The 19,570-nt window shown below is 45.0% G+C and overlaps 1 protein-coding gene across 2 annotated transcripts; it reads left to right on the forward strand.

Moving 5' to 3' along the window:
* Positions 1-290: 290 nt before the first annotated feature.
* Bmp10 (bone morphogenetic protein 10) lies at positions 291-15,449 on the forward strand. Of its 2 annotated transcripts, XM_063286533.1 has the most exons (3): positions 291-1,005; positions 5,863-6,063; positions 10,427-15,449. In XM_063286533.1, exons 2-3 carry the CDS (start codon positions 5,901-5,903, stop codon positions 11,356-11,358), a joined length of 1,095 nt encoding a protein of 364 aa, XP_063142603.1. In that variant the 5' UTR covers positions 291-1,005; positions 5,863-5,900; the 3' UTR covers positions 11,359-15,449.
* Positions 15,450-19,570: the final 4,121 nt, after the last annotated feature.

Raw genomic sequence — 19,570 nt, forward strand, 5'->3', positions numbered from 1 at the left:
GAGGGAGGGGGATAGCTTAGCAGGCACTAATGATATTAATCCCAGAAGGATGTTCTGTCAAAGACTTTGTCATCCTAGTGTTACTTTAAATAACATTTTTTAAAGCCATAGTTTCTAGAAACATTTCCCCTTTATGCACAGCATTTAACAAAGATGAGTCACATTTCACTTTGACTTGATGCACAGAGCACTTCAGCTCCTGCTTGATTAAGACCTTCCCTGAGAATCCTTTTTTTTTTCTTTAAACGTGTCCAAGTAAAAGTCATCAGGGACTTGGCTGCCCAAGATAAGACAGGTCCCATTTATTTCTCCTCTTGGTTTTTGCTTCCTGGGCAGTGTTAGAAGCCAGCCAGATTGACCTCTAGTTAGCCCTTAGAGCCCAATGCTTTTTAATTACACAGTTGCCCCGGTGGATTGTGGAAATGGGAATAGAGGTTAATTTGTGCAGTCCACTGTGGTGACACAGCCTCAGGATGTGGCAAAGATCCACTTGAGCTGAATCTTTTTATGAGGACACTGGTCTCTTCTTACAGGTGCCCATCCTTCTTTAATAGTACGTGTGGCTTGACTTGACCTTGTGGCTCTGTTGACAGGGACCGCTGATGACTCCTCTAAGTCAAGATGTCCATTGTTCTTCCAAAACTTGTATATGCTGGGTTCTATGGTCAACATGGTTGTAGTTTGTAAGGAAGAAGGAAAAGAAAGGGAGGTGAGGAAGGGAAGTAGACCCCTACCTGGCTTGTTCTGAAGTGGAAATGGCACACTTGAAATTGATTCCGAATGAGGAGCTAAAAGAACAGCAGAGCGTCCATTCAGCCTGGGGAAATTACCTTAGCAGACAGGCCAGAGAGAGCTCTACTGTATCTAACTCACACTATAACTCAGTTTTATTCCCTTAGAGCCCAACTCTTTGAACTATCAGCCTAACGGGAGCGGTTTTAGAGAATTGAGAAGAATTCATGGTGACGGTGTGACCCCAACTTTCTCCAACGACAGACAACCCAGGTAATTTATCTAACCATTCGGACATCAGGTGCTTCCGAAAAATGAGAAAATAAATCGCACCTTAGACACTGGGACTTGGATGGTGACTGCAGAGTGCCTGGCAGGCGGGCTCTGTGTAAAGCCCTGCGGCGATGACGTGCTTGAAAAAGCTCGTCATTCTGAAGTGTAGGCTCTTGACAGATCCTCAAGAAACTAATATCAAAACATCTTGAGGTTTGCTCGTTTTCATCCCCAAAATGATTGCCTGTTACTAGCTGCGTCTCTCGGGTTTTCTCTCAGCTGCTTTTGTGATCTGGGTGTGCCTGGAGGCTGAATGGCAGCTTATCTCCCTGGGAGTGTGGAATAAGCCCTTAGCAGTCCTGGTGTTAAAGGACTTGACTTATCTCAGTGGTGGCAGAGCGCCCTGGCAGCGTTTGCATCCCTGTCGCTGCTGTGTGCCGTTGCTTAGCATAGCTGTCAAACACCTCGAGTGTGCTAGGAGCTCACTGATGGGCTGTCTACTCCAGCCGCAGCGTATCCTGGTCAGTGGGCATTTTCATTTATAGTAATCTTTGGTTTTTTTTTTATACTTAAGAAGCATTTTTGAAGAGAATGGGACATCTGTCTAAGAGTCTGAACGTTTGTGGTGTTGACCAGCCTGGACCGAATTTAAAACAGGTGATGTTGAAAAAGGCAAGATTTTTGTTCAGAAGTATGCCCAGCGTCACACTGGAAAAGGGAGACAAACATGAGACTGGACCAAACCTCCATGATCTGTTTGGGCGGAAGACAGGCCAGGCTGCTGGATTCTCTTACACAGATGCCAACAAGAACAGAGGCATCACCTGGGGAGAGGATACCCTGATGGAGTACTTGGAAAATTCCAAAAAATACATCCCTGGTACAGGAGGGGAGAAAGAGCAAACCTAATAGCTTATCTTAAAAAGGCTACTAAGGAGTAATTCCATCGCCTTACTTATTACAAACCAAGTGTCTCATGGCCTTTAAAGTATACCACAATTTAATTCATACACCAAATTCAGATCATGAGTGGCTAATGATGTTTTTGTTGGACAGCCCTGATTTAAGTAAAACTGACTTGTAATCAAAAGAAGAAGAAGAAGAAGAAGAAGAAGGAGGAGGAGGAGGAGGAGGAGGAGGAGGAGGAGGAGGAGGAGGAGGAGGAGGAGGAGGAGAAGGAGGAGGAGAAGGAGAAGGAGAAGGAGAAGGAGAAGAAGCAGCAGCATATTTGGGAAAAAAAGGAATATTTCCTCTAAGAACAAGGATGTCTATTAAGCTACAGGCAGTGCACTCTCTTGTCCCATTCCTGCCGAGCATGTGTTCCTGAAAGGATGCCAAATGTAATCAACTTGACTTGAAGCGCGTCCCGCGCACCATTCCAAGGGACATCTCCACTGTCAGGTGTTTGGAATTCAGGCATACATTTTTTCCCGAGATATGACCTTTCTTTTCTCCTTTTTTTTTTTTGAGAAAGCTGGCTAGGGAAGTCGTCCCTGTCTTTGCCACCCTCTAGGGTTGGAGCAGTGCCAGATGTAAGGACAAGAGAGACATTCTCATGGGGGTTTCTCCCTAATCGTCACGGTTTCTCCTTTATAAAAGCTTTTAATCTGAACTTGCTATTCTGTGTGGAGAATGGCATAGGCAATTGATATTTCCAATAAGTGGCCCCTTACAGTTTATCAAACTTTTGTTGCTTCCTCATTGAGCTATGGTAACAGCCATTTTTTAACTCATTTTTCTAACTTGTAAATCTTTTCCCAGGCTCCTTCTTTCATGCTTTTGGTCTATACCTACCATGTGGTGGTGTAATGAACGTCACTGAGTTTTGATAGATCTTAATATTTGGCATGAATCTGCCACCTAATTTTACCACATCTACACAGCTGTTTTTAATCTTGTTCTTCAATTTCTCCTCTCTCAGGAGTCTTGAGGGTAGACATGGGATATTCACCCAGAGTCCCCCAAGTCAACTAACACTTGCTGGAAGGACATTTATCAATGAAGCCCTTGTTTAGAAGAAAAAGCATGGGAAATCTAGTCAGAAAACAATTTGAGTTTGGGGATTTAGCTCAGTGGTAGAGCGCTTGCCTAGCAAGCACAAGGCCCTGGGTTCGGTCCCCAGCTCCGAAAAAAAGAATAAAAAAAAAACCAAAAAAAAAAAAAAAAAACAATTTGACATTGTATAAAATTGGGAGTTTTACCTACTAGCCAATAACTCCACTCCTGTGTTTGTTTTTGTAGAACGTAAATCGTAACCACACTGTCCAGCGTGACAGATGCTAGCCTCACTGATTGAATAATATTGAAAAATAAAATATTTAATAGCATAGCTATTGAAATGCCAACGGTTGAAATAAAGTAAAAATCAGATTCATGACATTAAAATACAATTTTGGCACTCTAGCTGTGGTTCAGAGTCCGGTATCCAGGCACCTCAGGGACCGCGGTGATGGATAGAAAGTTCTAGCATTTGGCAGTCCTAAAGAAGCTCTTGAGCAGGAGAATAGCAGATCATTCATGATAGAACATGGAAAAGAGAGTTCTATTAACAATGAACAAGCAAAACCTCATATTTATAAAACTGGTACCAATTTAATAGTGAAAATCAATGAATAACAGTCATATCTGGGATCCAAACATGGGTGTGTGTGTGTGTGTGTGTGTGTGTGTGTGTGTGTGTGTGTGTGTGTCTGCCCTCTGACCTTTGATATCAGTGCACCCCAGGAACTGGAGTGCAGCCACGTGTTCCAAGGCCCTGTGGCAGGTGCACATTGCACAAATGTGCCTGCCATTGAGAATTGTGGAGTGTGTGTTGGTGTGTGTGTGTGTGTAGACAGGTGCTTGTCCTGATCAGCACATGATCCAGGAGAATTGCTGCACTGCTTCCCGGAACCTCGCATTAACCTCATTGGTGGTATAGTGGGCTGTGGGTCTGGGACTCACCATTCATGCACCTCCTCAGGATCGATCTATTTCCAATCTACGATCACCATTTTGCTACCTGAGCAGAAACAGGCACCGAAACATTGGATTTCAATCAACTGCCAGACAAGTAGACAATCAGCAGCTACTAAAGACATGATCCCTCCTAAGACAGCTGAAAACAAGACAAAACAAACAAAACAAAAACCTACTGTGAAAATCTAGGAAAGAGGAGAAAGAATCCAAGGGCGACTAGAACTAGAGGAGGTAGTGAGAATGGTGAGGATCAGTTAGCCTATTAAGAAGAGCGAAGAAAAGCTTAACCAAGACTCTAAGTGGGCATTCTAGCACACCAACGGTTTAGGCACTGTCCTCAGAACACACAGGAGGCTGCCTGAAGAATTGCACAGAGAACGCACTGAGCAGGCGGAAGAGATTCCATTATAATTGTCCCTGCAGGAAATAACCCCTTAGAGCTGTCTACAAAGCCACTGTGTCAGCACCGTGCCTCCCGCTGCCACCAATTAGCATGGCCTCAATGGTCAGCCTGGTTTGTTACTCCTAAACTGGACACATACTCAATTATACCAGCCCCACACCCCTCCCCTTACCAAGATGCTTGGCATTTTTTATCTCTTTAGTAATGCTATGTGTAAGCTGGTGGAGCTTTGGGCTTAGCCTTGAAGGTGAACTTGACAGAGGTTCAGGTCGTGTAAATAATCGATATCTCAAGCATAGGACCTGAATCCACATCCAGGTACCTGCCTCCTCACTGACTACCCGGTACAAGTGGGCTGGGGTGGCTATTTCCATCCATTCCTGATCCAATGGAATCCGGGTTACAAAGTCTGGACGTTTCTGTTCCACAATAATTAGACTGCCTGGGTTTAACTCAAGGCTTCATGACTGCACAGGTCAGTGGCTTCCGATCAGCCATGGGACCTCAGGAGTCTGTGCACCTGACAGGGATGAAAACAGGGTTATCAGACAAAGCATGTTAGATGGTTTCTGAAAACGTCTTCACTCCATTCCACTCCAAAACTGACTGTAATCAGGTGCTTACCTTCAGACTGATCAAATCTGTGTGTGTGTGTGTGTGTGTGTGTGTGTGTGAGAGAGAGAGAGAGAGAGAGAGAGAGAGAAGAAATGACCATGACATTCATTCTTTCCTGTTTCTGAAAGCAAATGCTTCAAAATTTGTTTAGGAGTGATCGATGTCTCCTTGACTTGACGTCATTGGCTATGTCTATTTAGTCCATCTTTGGACATGTAAGCCCCATCACTTGAATCAACACGCATGACTAATAATAAACATTCTGTTGATTCTTAATATCTGTCATACACACGTGCAAAACTGAATCCCATAAGCCCAGAATCCAGGCATTCCTACCAAAGGAAGTCAAACGGGAAGAAAAGTAGCAGAGCCTTTGCAAAGACAACATTGTCCTATCTCTCACCAGTGTCAGAATGTAGAAGTGTTTACAAAATGCTCATTAAAAGAAAAGGGGGGTTGCAAGATAAAAATGAAATCTGGTGTACAAGTTTACACTGGGGAGATAAGAGAGGCTAGGCCCTATAGGGGATTTTGCTAACCAATTACTGCAACCTGACTTTTGGCGGGGAAGAGGGGGAGGAGGGGCAGGAGAGAGAGAGAGGAGGGGGAGGGGAAGACAGAGGAAGAGTTTCCATACTTGTGTCGTGTCCAGTGACACAAGACATTTACACTCCGCAAGATAAAACCGCCAGTTGCAGCTCAGGGGAGTTAAGCCTTCCTAGGTTGGCCTGGGGAGCTGAGCAGAGTCATGGGTTCTCTGGTTCTGCCGCTGAGCGCCGTCTTCTGCCTGGTGGCTCGTCTGGCTTCTGGCAGCCCCATCATGGGCCTTGAGCAGTCGCCCCTGGAAGAAGACATGCCCTTCTTTGATGATATCTTCACAGAACAAGATGGTATTGACTTCAACACACTGCTGCAGAGCATGAAGGACGAGTTTCTCAAGACGTTGAATCTGTCAGACATTCCCCCACAGGACACAGGCAGAGTGGATCCGCCGGAGTACATGCTGGAGCTCTACAACAAATTCGCCACGGACCGGACCTCCATGCCATCTGCTAACATCATCCGGAGCTTCAAGAATGAAGGTAGGCTGGCTGGCGTTTGCACCTAGGAGACTGTCTTTGCGTTTTCTCAGGGAGAAATAAGGAGGCGTCCACATGGGGATGAGGTGGGAAAGGGAAACCCATGGCTCAGACACAGTGCATCAGCTGCACCACACGATCCTCCTAGAACTCCAAAAATGCTGTAAAGTATCTACCAATGAAAACCCACAAAAGGCCCATCATTTTAATAGCACAACAGGTTCTCGATGTCATTTTAATCTGGACACTACATATCAAAAAACCATAAAGGTCGATCTGTCGTTCCATCTCCTCTGCCACTTTCTAGACGGGACTCGATTTCCACCTGGTGTTGATAAGAATTAGTCAATTACTTTTTAGATCAAAAATGATGAAAACAATAAAAAAAAGAAATTTTGGGCTTTTTAGTTGGTTCCAACTCTAGGCGAGTTTTTGTTTCTGACTTCATTTGGTCAGTGTCCTGATAGGACAGAACTGTATTTGGGAGATTCTTCTCATGTTGTGTTGTGTTTGATAAACCAGGTTCCCATGTGGAGCATTGCTTATAATAAGACTCCAGGAAGTTCACAGGTGCGGCGGACTGTGACTGGATCTCTATGAAGAGCAATATACATATTTCAAATTGTTCACTCCCCTCAGATTTCTAAATGAGTCAGTGAGCTAATGCTAGGTTTATGTGGCAGTAGAAAAACATAATGTTGACAGCAGAGACCATGAATATAAAGAAAATGGCTCTTTGTCATTTACTAATTGTGCTCTTAATTATTTACTAATTGTGTCCCTGGATGAGCTAAAACGAGATTTGAAGAATATTTACCAGACGCTCTTGGAAGCAGAAGGCGGTGGCACAAAACCGCTCAGGGCTGCCGAGCATTAGCGGCTTTGGGAAGTTGTGAGGAGCTGGTCTAAGTGATTGTAGCCTCTGCTTCCTCCTGTAAAGCAGAAGCTGCTTGGTGCAGATGAGGGAATCACAGGCAGCTCTGGGTAAGCGAGGGCTCACGGTAAGGAAATGCTGGACAAACCATGGCGACTTTCAATGAATTGCCTAATATTCTAGGAGCTAGAGTGAAGGTTGAGTGGTTGAGTGAGGAAGTAAGATAGTATTTGCTATTAGAATTCAACCTATGACCACCATGTCCACTTAGTAACATATTTCTGGTAGAAACAGTGAACTGAAATTTCAGATTCCTTTGGAGGCAAGTCTGGGAGAAAAAGAGCAACCTCCCAAGGAGCCTGCCTCAGATTCCTGCTCTGAGCCATGGTCTAGCTCGGGCACGGTGGGAATGCATGCTCCTTGCTTCTCCCATGGAAGAGCAGGTGATAACATTGAGGATGTGACCCAGCTTACCATTACTGGAGATCCATGGGGAAGCCTCAGACTTGGAGACACCCAGCTACTCACCCCTCGCACCTCTGCCAGCCTAGAGGAAGACTCACACAGCAGAGGACCTGTGTCCCCTCAGCAGACTCTCCCTGCTGGCTGCTGTCATCCACATACTCACCTTTTGTGTTTGCTCAGTGCTGTGCCCTAGGCGATGACCCAGAGGGCTCCAGACCTAATTCGTGTTTGAACTAGTGCAGCATGCAAGGCAGAAGACGGGACTTCAGTTCTTTTTTTTTTTTCTTTCCCCGGAGCTGGGGACTGAACCCAGGGCCTTGCGCTTCCTAGGCAAGCGCTCTACCACTGAGCCAAATCCCCAACCCGGGACTTCAGTTCTTAGCCTGGCTCCACTCTCCATATTGTCTAGGAAGTCAGATATGCACTCGATGGTTTGATTTCTTCCGGTGCACAACTAGAATAGGATCCATGTGTGCATTGTTGGGGATCATTGTAACAGCCACACAATTTGCAGAAAGTCCTGCATGTGAAACGTGTGGAGGACATTATTTTTCTTTCCCTGAAATGTGACTTCTCCATGATCTAGTGTTACATATGCAAATAATTATGGGTAGTTTTATTTAGTTAGTTAAGGGTTGGTTGGTTGGTGCATGTATGTTGTGCTGTGTTGTCTTGTTTTAAGCTGGCTTTGAACTCATCATGTAGCCCAGGCTGGCCTTGAAATACTCATATTTAAGGTTTTTTTTTTAAGTTATAAACTATTAATTTCTTTTGAGACATATTTTGCTGTGTAGGTGAGGTTGGCTCAAGCTCACCCACCCTCCTGTCCAAGCCTCCTGTCCAAGCTCTAATGTGAGCTTAGTTTTTAAAAAGTATAACTTCACCGGATTATAGCTGATATACATAGAACTATGATATATTTAACATGTATAATTTAGGTGCTTCTGTGTGTAAACATCCACCGAAGCCCCTGCCTCGGCTAAGACAGTGAGCATGCCCACTTCCCCCAAGGCTTCCTTCATTCCTGAGGGGAACTGCTTCTCTCATGGAGGAGCAACGAACCTGTCCTCCCATTTTTGATCTTCTATGACAGCAAGTGCAGAGTGGGATAAACTTTCAGAGGGAGACTCGAAGGCACCAATGTCTCAAAAGGGAGGCCAAAGGTGGAGCGTGGATATGAAGGAAGATGGCTTTCTCTTCAAGAATCAGAACATCTTCAAAGGTTCACAACAAAGAAGGAAGGAGTTTTGTTTTTTTTTAGAGGGAAAGTTACTAATCAATAGGGTTAAATGCTCATTCAATTGATCCATAAATACCCATGAAGCAGCTGTGGTATTCTGGGTACTGTGGAGAATGGACGGGAGTCATGGCTTGGTTGAAATTTTAAGCACTGGTTACAGTTGCCCTGGCCACACCTGTGAGGTTAGGGCAATCCCATAAATCAGTATCCCCCACACCACTGAGAAGATGCTTTCAGTTAGCACCCAGAGGAAGCTGTGAGACACATACAATAACTACATGTTTTATTTATGTACATTTGAGAGCCCATAAGACTATGAGCTTACGGGCAAGCCTTTTAGCTCTTTTCAGAGTAGATATAAAGCAATCAACTAAAGAAGATATCAAGCACAACATGGATCAGAGACTCCACTGAGGTCATGAGTTAGGGAAAGGTTAGGGAAAGGACAATAGAGAACGCTCCTGGCAGGTCTCTGACATCTTCGGTGTCACAATCCTTGGATACTCTGTCAAGCAAACCATCTGGAGCACAAGCACACAGGAGCTTTGGGTTCTCTGTAAATTTCTCACGTAAAAAGTTAATATCGGGCCAGGCACAGTGACACATGCTTACAATGTCTCTCAGGAAACAAACACTAGAGGACTAGTTTTCGAGTTCGAGGCCAACATGCTCTACACAGTGAATTACAGACCAGTCAAGGCCATGCAGTGAGAACTGTTTAAAAATAAAGTCAATATAGAAGTATTTGGAGACATGCTTCTGATATAAAGCACCTTTAACAAGCTATTGTGTGAAGTCCCGGTGGTTTGTATGTGCCCAACTGCACACTGACTGCTAGCAAAGGTAGCAAGGTAATGTGTCTATCCTAAAACTCACCCTCTCTCTCTCTTTGAGAGGACTACACACCCCAGAACTAATCCCTAAGACTCCTTTTAAGATTGTTCTGTTGACCTTGCTAAACTTTCTTATGTAGGGAAAGGGTCAACAAACTTCCTCTGGAAGGCCAAATAGCTCATATCTAACTCTGCCTCTGCTGGGCAAAAGGAGCCAGAGACACTGCAGCAATACCAGAGCAGGGCTGGGCTCTGGTGGAGTTTTCTTTCCAAAGCATGTGGCAGTCCCAGTTTGACCTGTGGATCCAAGTTTAACAACCCCTGGTCTACAGAGTTCTGTGAAGACCAGGGCCCAGCCAACTTCATAGAGGTCACCACCTGTTACAAAGATAAGCTGTGAAGTCTTTAATCATGAATAGTTGGAGAAAACAATCTCCATGATCCATTTCATGGTTTGTTACTGGTTGGAAAAGCAGAAGGCTCTTCCAAAGCTCCAAGATTCCTTCTAGTCCTGTCCCTATGAGGCAGCACAGTCTGGGTATCTTACTCAGAGTTTTACTGCTGTGAACAGACACCATGACCAAGGCAACTCTTATAAGGACAACATTTAATTGGGGCTGGCTTATAGGTTCAAAGGTTCAGTTCATTATTATCAAGGGGAGAACATGGCAGCATCCAGGCAGGCATGGTACAAGAGAAGCTGAGAGTTCTACATCTTCATCTGAAGCCTGCTAGTAGAATATGGACTCATAGGCAGCTAGAATGAGGGTCTTAAAGCCACAGTGACTCGCTACTCCTACAAGGCCCACCCTCTAATAGTCTACTCCCTAGGCCGAGCATATACAAACCATCACACCAGGCAAGTTTTCTTTCCTTTTAATACTTAAATAAGCACCTGCTTTATTATGAAGCATACGGCAAGCCTGCTTTCTCATAAGTATCTTTTTTTTCCAGATCTGTTTTCTCAACCAGTCAGTTTCAATGGGATCCGGAAGTATCCTCTCCTCTTCAACGTGTCCATCCCTCACCACGAAGAGGTCGTCATGGCTGAACTGAGGTTGTACACGCTGGTGCAGAGAGATCGTTTGATGTATGATGGTGTGGACCGTAAAATAATCATCTTTGAGGTTCTAGAGAGTGCCGATGGTAGCGAGGATGAGAGGAGCATGCTGGTCTTGGTATCAACAGAGATCTACGGAACCAACAGTGAGTGGGAGACATTTGACATCACGGATGCCACCAGACGTTGGCAAAAGTCAGGCCCATCAACCCACCAGCTGGAGATCCACATCGAAAGCAGACAAAACCAAGCTGAGGACACCGGAAGGGGACAACTGGAAATAGATATGAGTGCTCAGAATAAGCACGACCCTTTGCTTGTTGTGTTTTCTGATGACCAAAGCGGTGACAAGGAGCAGAAAGAAGAGCTGAATGAACTGATCTCCCACGAGCAGGATCTGGACCTGGGCACCGATGGTTTCTTTGGTGGGCCTGATGAAGAGGCTCTCCTGCAGATGAGGTCAAACATGATCGATGACTCTACCGCTCGGATCAGGAGGAACGCCAAGGGGAACTACTGCAAGAAGACTCCACTGTACATCGACTTCAAGGAGATCGGCTGGGACTCCTGGATCATCGCGCCTCCTGGTTACGAGGCCTATGAGTGCCGCGGTGTGTGCAACTACCCTCTGGCGGAGCACCTCACACCTACGAAACACGCAATTATCCAGGCCTTGGTCCACCTCAAGAATTCCCAGAAAGCCTCCAAAGCCTGCTGCGTGCCCACGAAGCTGGATCCCATCTCCATCCTCTATTTAGATAAAGGTGTTGTCACCTATAAGTTTAAATACGAAGGAATGGCCGTGTCTGAATGTGGCTGTAGATAGGGGAGGAGAGGCGTCCCATAGCTTATTTAATAACTGCAAATGTGTATATTTTGTGATCTATTTAATGAGACTATTTAATGAAGGTGTACAGATAATAGAGGTGCCATTAGGAACTGGGCAGGTCAGTGTGCTGTAGGAAATTTGCATTTTGCTGAATAATCCTGTCCCGCCCAGTTATCTTCTTTGGATTCTCCTTTCCCAGTGATACCATCTCTAATGACAAAACACAGGCCCGTACCACTTATCCCTTCAGTCTGTTTGGAAAGAGCCAGCCATACAGGAAATAGCGTTAACACGCAAATATTTGTGCACGTTCATGCAGGTACACGTGAACTTAGGAAAATCTTTTTGAGCAGCAGCGGCAGACTATATCTGTACATGTGAGTGGCTTCCTTCAGAATGTATGCATTATAGGATATGGGATTTAGGCCCAGAAAGTTCATATCGGGAGTTTAGCCATCTAGAGAAGTGTATTTTCCAAATGTTCTGGGAATGTAAATGTAGTTCTCTGCACTTGTATCCGCCATGGCTCAGAGCAGTGGACTTGATGAGCCTGCTGCAGGTTCAAGATGTGGATGGGGTTGTCAGATCCGCAAAGCAAACGGCCATGCCAGGCAACGGTGCCAGAGATGCCCTTGGGATATCAAAGAATGGGCCCCTGGGCCATGTACTCCTGAGGAGACTACCTGGTCAAGAAAGATGGGATTGGGGGGATGGGGTGTTTCAGGACTGGTCCTCCCTTAGTCAACAGGAGGCAAGGCCACATGTGCCAGCCCTTAGTGCTACAAAGGGCCATGGAGGTGGTGGAGGGAGAGACGGGGGAAGGGCACGGATGTCCTCAGGTGTGGTGGTAAAACCATCATAATTCTAATGGGATAATTGCATCTTTTTGGACAAAATAAAAAGATCCAAGACTAAGAGGACTTGAGAAGGAAGCTGTTTGATGGGTGCAGTTGAAAATATTCCTCGCTTTATGACCTCCTTCCCTAGCTGGCCACCTCTTCCTTCTCCTCCATCCTCTTCCCTTTGTTCAATTTCTGTCCCATCATGCCTCTCGTCTTCTTGCCTTTCTCTCCTTCATCACCCATGGTGGTGGGCCAGAAGGAGGCACCAGACATGCCATGACAGGGGCACCCGAAAGCATTTTCCCTACGTGTGAGATCAGCTAGCAATCTGACTTCTAGACTTATTCTGGAAATTTAAACTTGATTTGATTTGAGTTACATACCTTATGCTACGTTTGTCATGAGGAATTCAGAAGACTAGAGTCCAAGCAAATACACTCAAGCCCATGAATTAGCAGAGACACAAGCAGACGACTCAAACGTTGAGCTTGAACTTTGAAATCAGCCTTGATCTTGGAAGAAATCCGCCCCCATTCTTTTGGCTCCACCCTTCTTTCCATTTGAAATTCTTGACAGTCAGGTAGGTTGTAAAACAGAGACCCTGGTGCTGGCCCTACTGCGTTCTGCTAAGATCCTGGGCCCTGTGTAGGAGGAGCTGGAGGAGGCAGGTCCTGAGTCACCCCAGCATTAGCACACAAGTGGCAGAGTGACTCCCATGAGAAGCAGGAATATGTCCCCAGTATATTGCCAACCCTATCCTATTGGTATATTAATAATAATTGGTATATATGTTAATGCTGGGCTAGCTATTAACTTCCTTTCCATAAACTTCTTTGGCCTATATATTCAGATCGTTCTGTCAAGGACAGGTATTTTATGACTTTGGACTTCAACTCTGTATATCTAGTCAGTCAAAATAGAAATCTCAGAGAAGCTGTTGCACTGGAAGTGGAATATCTTGATCCTCAATGAGAACATGGTGAAGACGTTGTGTTGGCTGAGATGACTAGTCAACTAAGAAGCCTCCATGTTAGCCTCGTTCTGACACCATGTGTTCGAGTGCATGCATGAATCTGCACGTGCATAGCTGGCATTGGTTAGCCAGGCCAGCAACCCTGAGGAAATGGTACAGCCTTCACACTCTGTGGTACACCACACCATCCCATACTCCACGGTACTGCGGATACTTTCTCAAGGACGCTATCACAGACATAATAATACAATTTTAGCTTAGCAGGAATAGTTTATTCTAAGTTCTAGTCATGTCTCAGCTTTGTCATCTCAATAGTTTAGATTTGTCATGTGATGCCAAATGGCTTGCAAACCCCAGGAAAACAGGGCAGCCAGGTCCTCAGAACTGCATGCTTTCTGGCCACAGAACCGCCACTGACATTAACATTCTGATACTAGAGGTGTCAGCTCTTGTATCCTGACATACCCACTGTGCTTGCCCAGGCAGCTCCCAGAGAGACTTTGTTGAGCTACTGAAGAGAGGTGACAGTTGAAGCTGTCGGCATACTCCACATGCTGCTATTAGAGCGCACATGTAGGCGGTGTCTTCGTGATGGTCTTCTTGTAGAAAGGTGTGCAGATAGCCATGGGTTGGATGTTCAAGTGTTACTGTCTCCATTATTGTTATGAATTTGCTTCCTTATCAGGAAGTGGAGTGGCGAACGCCATAAATAGAAGCATTCCTGGGTTTGTGTCCTATTCTCCCTTCTCCCAGCACCGCTTGTTGCCTTTCCACTTCACCGACTTAACCTGAAGCCACGGAATGGGTAGGTTCTCAGGAAATGGAGACGTAACCGGTGCCTGCCCACGCCAGTCTTGTTTTCTTTTTATTTCTTATGCTTTGATGGAAGAAGCTAATAAACCCAACGATTCTTGAGGGAAACTCCAGCAGGGCCGCTCGGCAGCCCCACCTCCCCACCCCCACCCCCACCTGCATGGTCATGTAAAAGTTTCTAGACTTCTTACTATTTATTGGTTAATATATTTATTTTTGTAATATAGTGTAGAATATTAAATATTTTATTTTTATGCGTGTGACTCCCTCTTGAATAGAATAGCCTTTTCTGCAGCTCACAGTGTACCCTTTCCAGGAGTGGAGCTCACTTAGAATTTACACTCTATGCCCACCTCTGCTTTTTGCATCAAACTGTCCTGTTATTTTAAGGGATCCGGCCATGACTTTGTGTATTTGTGTCTTGTGGGCAAACTGTGAGCCCCTCCTTGTATCTGCTGATTTGTAAATAGCAGAGTTTAACTGAAGTGCAAATGTTTCTGAGGCATTTTGTTAATAAATGGCGTGCCATCCCCTAAGTCACCATGGTTCACTTTATTGTGAGAGGGAAACTGTGAGTCATAGGTGAATACGATTGTTACTCCATTAATGCAAGTGGGATTTAACTCAACAACCCCCAAAGAAGGGGTCTCTTTTCTGAAAATGCCCATTACCTCCCTGATCTGCCAATCCAGGCAAACAATTGTACCAAAAAGTCAGTGCGGTGGCTCCTCAGAGTGGCCCTTCCAGCACCCCACCCTCTCCAGTGTAAAAGTGTTAGTCTGGGAATTTAATGATGAAATACTTTTTAAAAATGGTTACTAGAGTTTTACCATTTTTATATTCTTCCTGTGAAAATTATGTTCATCTGAAGGAATTTATATCTCAATTTTTCCCAAATTCATAAGGTGCAGGAGCGTGTAGGCAGTCTCTTGTCACTCATTTGTAGTGCGGTTCAGATCCCCTTCCGTCCCCAAGCCCCACTCCTGCCCTCCTCCCTAGAGCATGTGTGGTAGAAAAGAAACACTGGCTTTCTGTGTGGGTTTTCTTGTTCTCGAAGACATTTGATTTTCCACTTGTAGCAAAACGATGGGGACTAGCACATGTGGAAACATATCTACTCATGAACACCCGTGGAGAATGACCATCTACAGGAATCAGTCCGTTTCTATCACACATGCGCATGGGTATTTGTGAGCACCTGACCTAACCGCGGTGGGGAAATTGATGCTCAATCTCGCCAATAGGCTCCAGAGTATCCGGGAAATTAATTGATACTGGGACATGTCGATTCAGTTGAGCAGCCATGTTCTTCAGTAAAGCAAGTTCACCATTCATGTCCAGATTACTAGAAGTTAGACTAAAATGAATATGGAAATAAATATTTTACACTCTGTTCATTAAACAAACGTGTACAGTAGAGTCATCCTGTTAAATAAAATGGAAAATTATTTTGACAATAATCTTCAGCAGTTTATTTTGTAGATGCAATCTCTCCATCTATTCTACCCCCTTGGTATATTTCCACATCCGTGTGTCCAGGTGGAATACAACTTCTTGCTTAATGAGTAGAAAAGGATTTGAAGAGACGGCAAGCTGCCCTGGGACTTTTGTCTAGTCTTCTCGTTTTATATGATCCTGTGCAAACCCCAGGAACACTAGCCACAGAGAAGGAAACCAAATTGGCTCTTCCTTGCTAACAACTGGAAAAATGCTTCTTTAAATCCTGCAATGAATTCGGAAAATATTCAGGTTAAATTCAATTGACCTTTCATTACTGAACTTCAGTTGATCTCAGGGTTGAAAGGGGATCCTTCCAGCCAACGGGTCTGCTTTGTTCTCTTGATAGACATCAAAATGCAGGAGTGTCCTGACTTCTTAGGGGACTCTATTGCTGTTCTGTGCTCATTTTTAACTAATAGTTTGGGTCGTTGTGTATGAAAGTCACTGGGGAAGCACAAAGAGTCTTTGTTAGAGCCCCAGGAAACGCACACCAAGTATCTGAGCGTGTAAGGCATGAGGCTCCTTCCTATGCATGGGAGCATGAGGAAGGCTGGTGGAAGTCTAGAAGGGAGTTCATTCCCATGGTAGCATGCAGGACTGGAGGGGTAGGGAGACAGCCTATGGAGAACGCAGCTCCTCCTGTAAGACCTCCTTCTGCCTCTCTTGAGTGGACTCTAACATCCTGGCATCTGGCCTGGGTGATAGGAAGCTCAGCCCTTGTCCTCAGTCCTGGGAGGTGTGGGGTGGGGAGGAGGACAGCGCTCCTCAGGGGCTTGTGCTAGGCCTGGACTGAAGGAGCTAGGGAAGTAGTTCTCATGACTTGGCTTTGAATTCTTTAGCAGCCTATACATTCTTCTGTAAATAATTCCGTTCATTGATCCTCTCATGGTGTGGGGCCTGAAGCTTTTCTCCACGTGTGGTCTGACCTGGGCAAGGTCACTCTGACAGGCCACTTCAACCTGGATTTTTATTTTAAATCGAGACAGCTAGGAGGCTCTGGACAGAAACAGACTGGCAAGCTACTTTACAACGTAGCTTATAGCAAAGTCAGAGAAAGTGATGTTCAGAGTACACACACACACACACACACACACACACACACACACACAATGTTAAAACCCTGAGAACGATACCTGTATGAACTGATCTTTGTGGGTTGTGAGAAACAAGATATGGGAGCCCAGAATGTGACTCTGGTCACGTGGACAAGAGCCCAGTTTTGCACAGAAGTGGCTCTTTGTAAATAAGGGGTATATTTGGAGGTGAGAGCTTGTTAACTTGGCAGTTATAAATGGATTATGTGGTTATCTTGGACTCACTCTCCTCAACGGTCAGCTTACAGAAATGGCTCCTGCCCTCTCTTCCCCTTCCTTGGTCTGTCCACACAGACCTCCTGTATCTCATCCACCCTGAGAAAGCTGGGAAGTGCATTTTTACTTTAAAAGGAGATGCTGAGAATATGACAAGAGTTTAGACCACATGGCTCAAGTTAAGATTTTCTGATGAGGGGCACAAAGCAGTGTTGTCACATCACGAGCAATTTCATAGCAGAACACTGGATTTCCTTAAAGGGCCCCCGCGATGTTTTCAGCAAGCATACCTTCTAATTATTATTGTCGCCTAAACAACCTGATTAATCATGAGGAAACATCGCAGGAGCCATTCTGCAAAACAGACAGTTCTGTTTAAAGATAAAAGTATAAGGAGAAAGGCGACACAGAACTGAGGAGCTGTGAGGGGTTAAAAGCAAAAAGTCCTGAGGCACCATGGATGCTGCCAGAGTGGACCAAGAACCTCGGAAGGGGCAGAAAGGACACGTTGTTGTTGTTGCTGTTGCTGTTGCTGTTGTTGCTGTCATTGTTGCTGTCATCGTTGTTATGGTCCTCCTCCTCTTCCTCCTCTTCTTCTTCCTCCTCCTCCTCCTCCTTTTCCTCCTTGAGTTCTCTGCCATTGGTGGTATGTCCTCTGACTTTATCAGTTACACCTTCTCAATGAAGCTTACCTTTACAAATCCGTAAGGTGATTTCACTTTCTCTGAGGAGGCTTGACCAGGCTCCTTTCTCTGTATTCCCTGTGATGCCTAAGGTGTGTGCAAATGAGACCTCTGCCCTGTGGGCAAACTCAGCAGAAGGATGGGATGGGAGGAGTGTCCCTCAGAGAGAAAAACCTGCTGTCTAAAAATGAATCACAATATATCTTCCTGAAATAGCCAAGTTCATCACTCCATTCCCCGAAAGGAAGAGTGCTTTTCAGGCAAGAGACCATCTGTTGCAAGTGTTTAAAGAACGTTCTCCAATCACTGGGAATTTAAACTTCCTCACACCCGGTTCAACGTTTGATAAGGAAAGGGCGCTAACAGGATGGGAATTGAGTTACTATATTAAGAAATCCAGGCAGAACAGAAACCAGCCCCCTGAAGTTATTTTGTTTATGCTCCATCTGTTTTAATTAACATAATATTTACATGAGACCGACCTCTGATACGTTTTTTGCTGCAACTGTCACATGTTTTATTCTTTCCTTCTTTCTTTTTTGAAGTTTTTGCAAAAAAAATATTTATTTATTTATTTATTTTACAAAATCTTGTGAGAATTAGACATAGCCTCAAAGCATAACATTCCGGTTTGACGCAGCGTGAGGTCAGACATCGGTTCCAAGTGGCTAGTGAAACTCAACCTAAGATAAATAATGTGTTTTTACTATAAACACTTCTCAAATATTGTACAAGGCGTACTTATTCTAAAAGTCTTCAGTGTTTACCTCAAGTTCAGATTTAATTGCACGTTTTTATTTGTGGAATCTGGCAGCCTGCGCAAGATGGCTCAGAAGGCTATAGGAGTGGAAAGAAGATTGCCCGTGCATTCCTGAAGGCCTCTTTGGAGGACCCACAGTCAGCGCTCAAGGCTGAAGAGCATCTTTGAGATTAGAGGTAGAGATGTGCTTGACGACAACACTACAAACCCAGGGATTCCTGATACCTTTTCGGGTCACTTCACATCTTCATTTCAAGCTTCTCTCCTTGGTGAATTCTTCGGAAACTTGAAGGAGGCCAGTGGCCCGAAGGCAAGTTGTTGACCCTGTTGTGTCCAACCCAGATTCTTGTGTATCAATGTCCCAATCCTGCCTGTAGCTGTATCTGGTTATTGTGAGCCATTCAGTGTGACAAGCCACACCCAGGAGGCTCATAGATAATGACAACCATTTCTTCTGCTCATAAACCTTGGGTTGACTCAGTTGTGAGGGGACTTCTCTGAGATGTCCTTGGTCTGATGGTGGCAGAGAAACCATCAAGGCACCTGGGATAGAGTTTTGGGGGTGGGGGGGTTTCCATCTTTTTCTCTCCATGTTCTCTCCACAAGGCCACCTTGGGGATAGCCCAAAAGCTCCAAGAGTGTGTCTTCTTCCTCAAAGGCTAAGCCTTCCCCACTTCAGCATCCTTTTGGGAACGTGTGAGTCACTAAGCCAATTCAGACTCAAAGGGGGAGGACAGAACTCTGCCTCCTGCTGATGGCCAAGCAGATGAATTCAGGGAGGTCTCTAAAACTCAGTCAGGAATTAGGAGATCTCCAAAAGACGGTGACAGGCACACAGGTCACGCATGTGAAATAAAAGGGTCCTAAGGTCCTACCATTTTCCACCAGTCCTGATCACCCACTTCTTCCCACCCCAGATTTCCCGGTTGGGGGTTTACACTTACAACCTTCAGGTCTCTTCTGTTTCCAAATACAAGGACCAGACTCCAGGACCACACCTTTGAAGCACAGCTCATTCCATCTAACCTGAGGGACAGCTGCCCCTTCTCCCTTTCATTTTACCTATCAGCTAAGTAAATTGAGATACATCAGACATGAGTTAACAGTCACAAAAATCAACTTTTATAGAAGATTTGTAGGCATGGAATTTTCTAATAGCATAGCAGTCTCTCTAAGTCAAACAATTTTTAGTTTAAATACTTGGTAACCTAAAAACATCTTAAAAATACACTCAAGCCAGAGGTATAAACCCCTTTCCGCGTGCGTGCGTGCATGGGTGTGTGTCTGTGTGTCTGTCTGTCTGTCTGTGATTTTTTCCTTCTCGGAAG

The sequence above is a fragment of the Rattus norvegicus genome, chromosome 4 (genome assembly GCF_036323735.1).
Source record: "Rattus norvegicus strain BN/NHsdMcwi chromosome 4, GRCr8, whole genome shotgun sequence".
In the NCBI taxonomy this organism is placed as follows: Eukaryota; Metazoa; Chordata; class Mammalia; order Rodentia; family Muridae; genus Rattus; species Rattus norvegicus.

Coding starts and splice junctions, on each gene's coding strand:
- Bmp10 (XM_063286533.1), top strand. CDS start 5,901: ATGAAGGACGAGTTTCTCAAGACGTTGAATCTGTCAGACATTCCCCCA. Junction 6,064..10,426: donor CCGGAGCTTCAAGAATGAAG/GTAGGCTGGCTG, acceptor TTTTTTTTCCAG/ATCTGTTTTCTCAACCAGTC.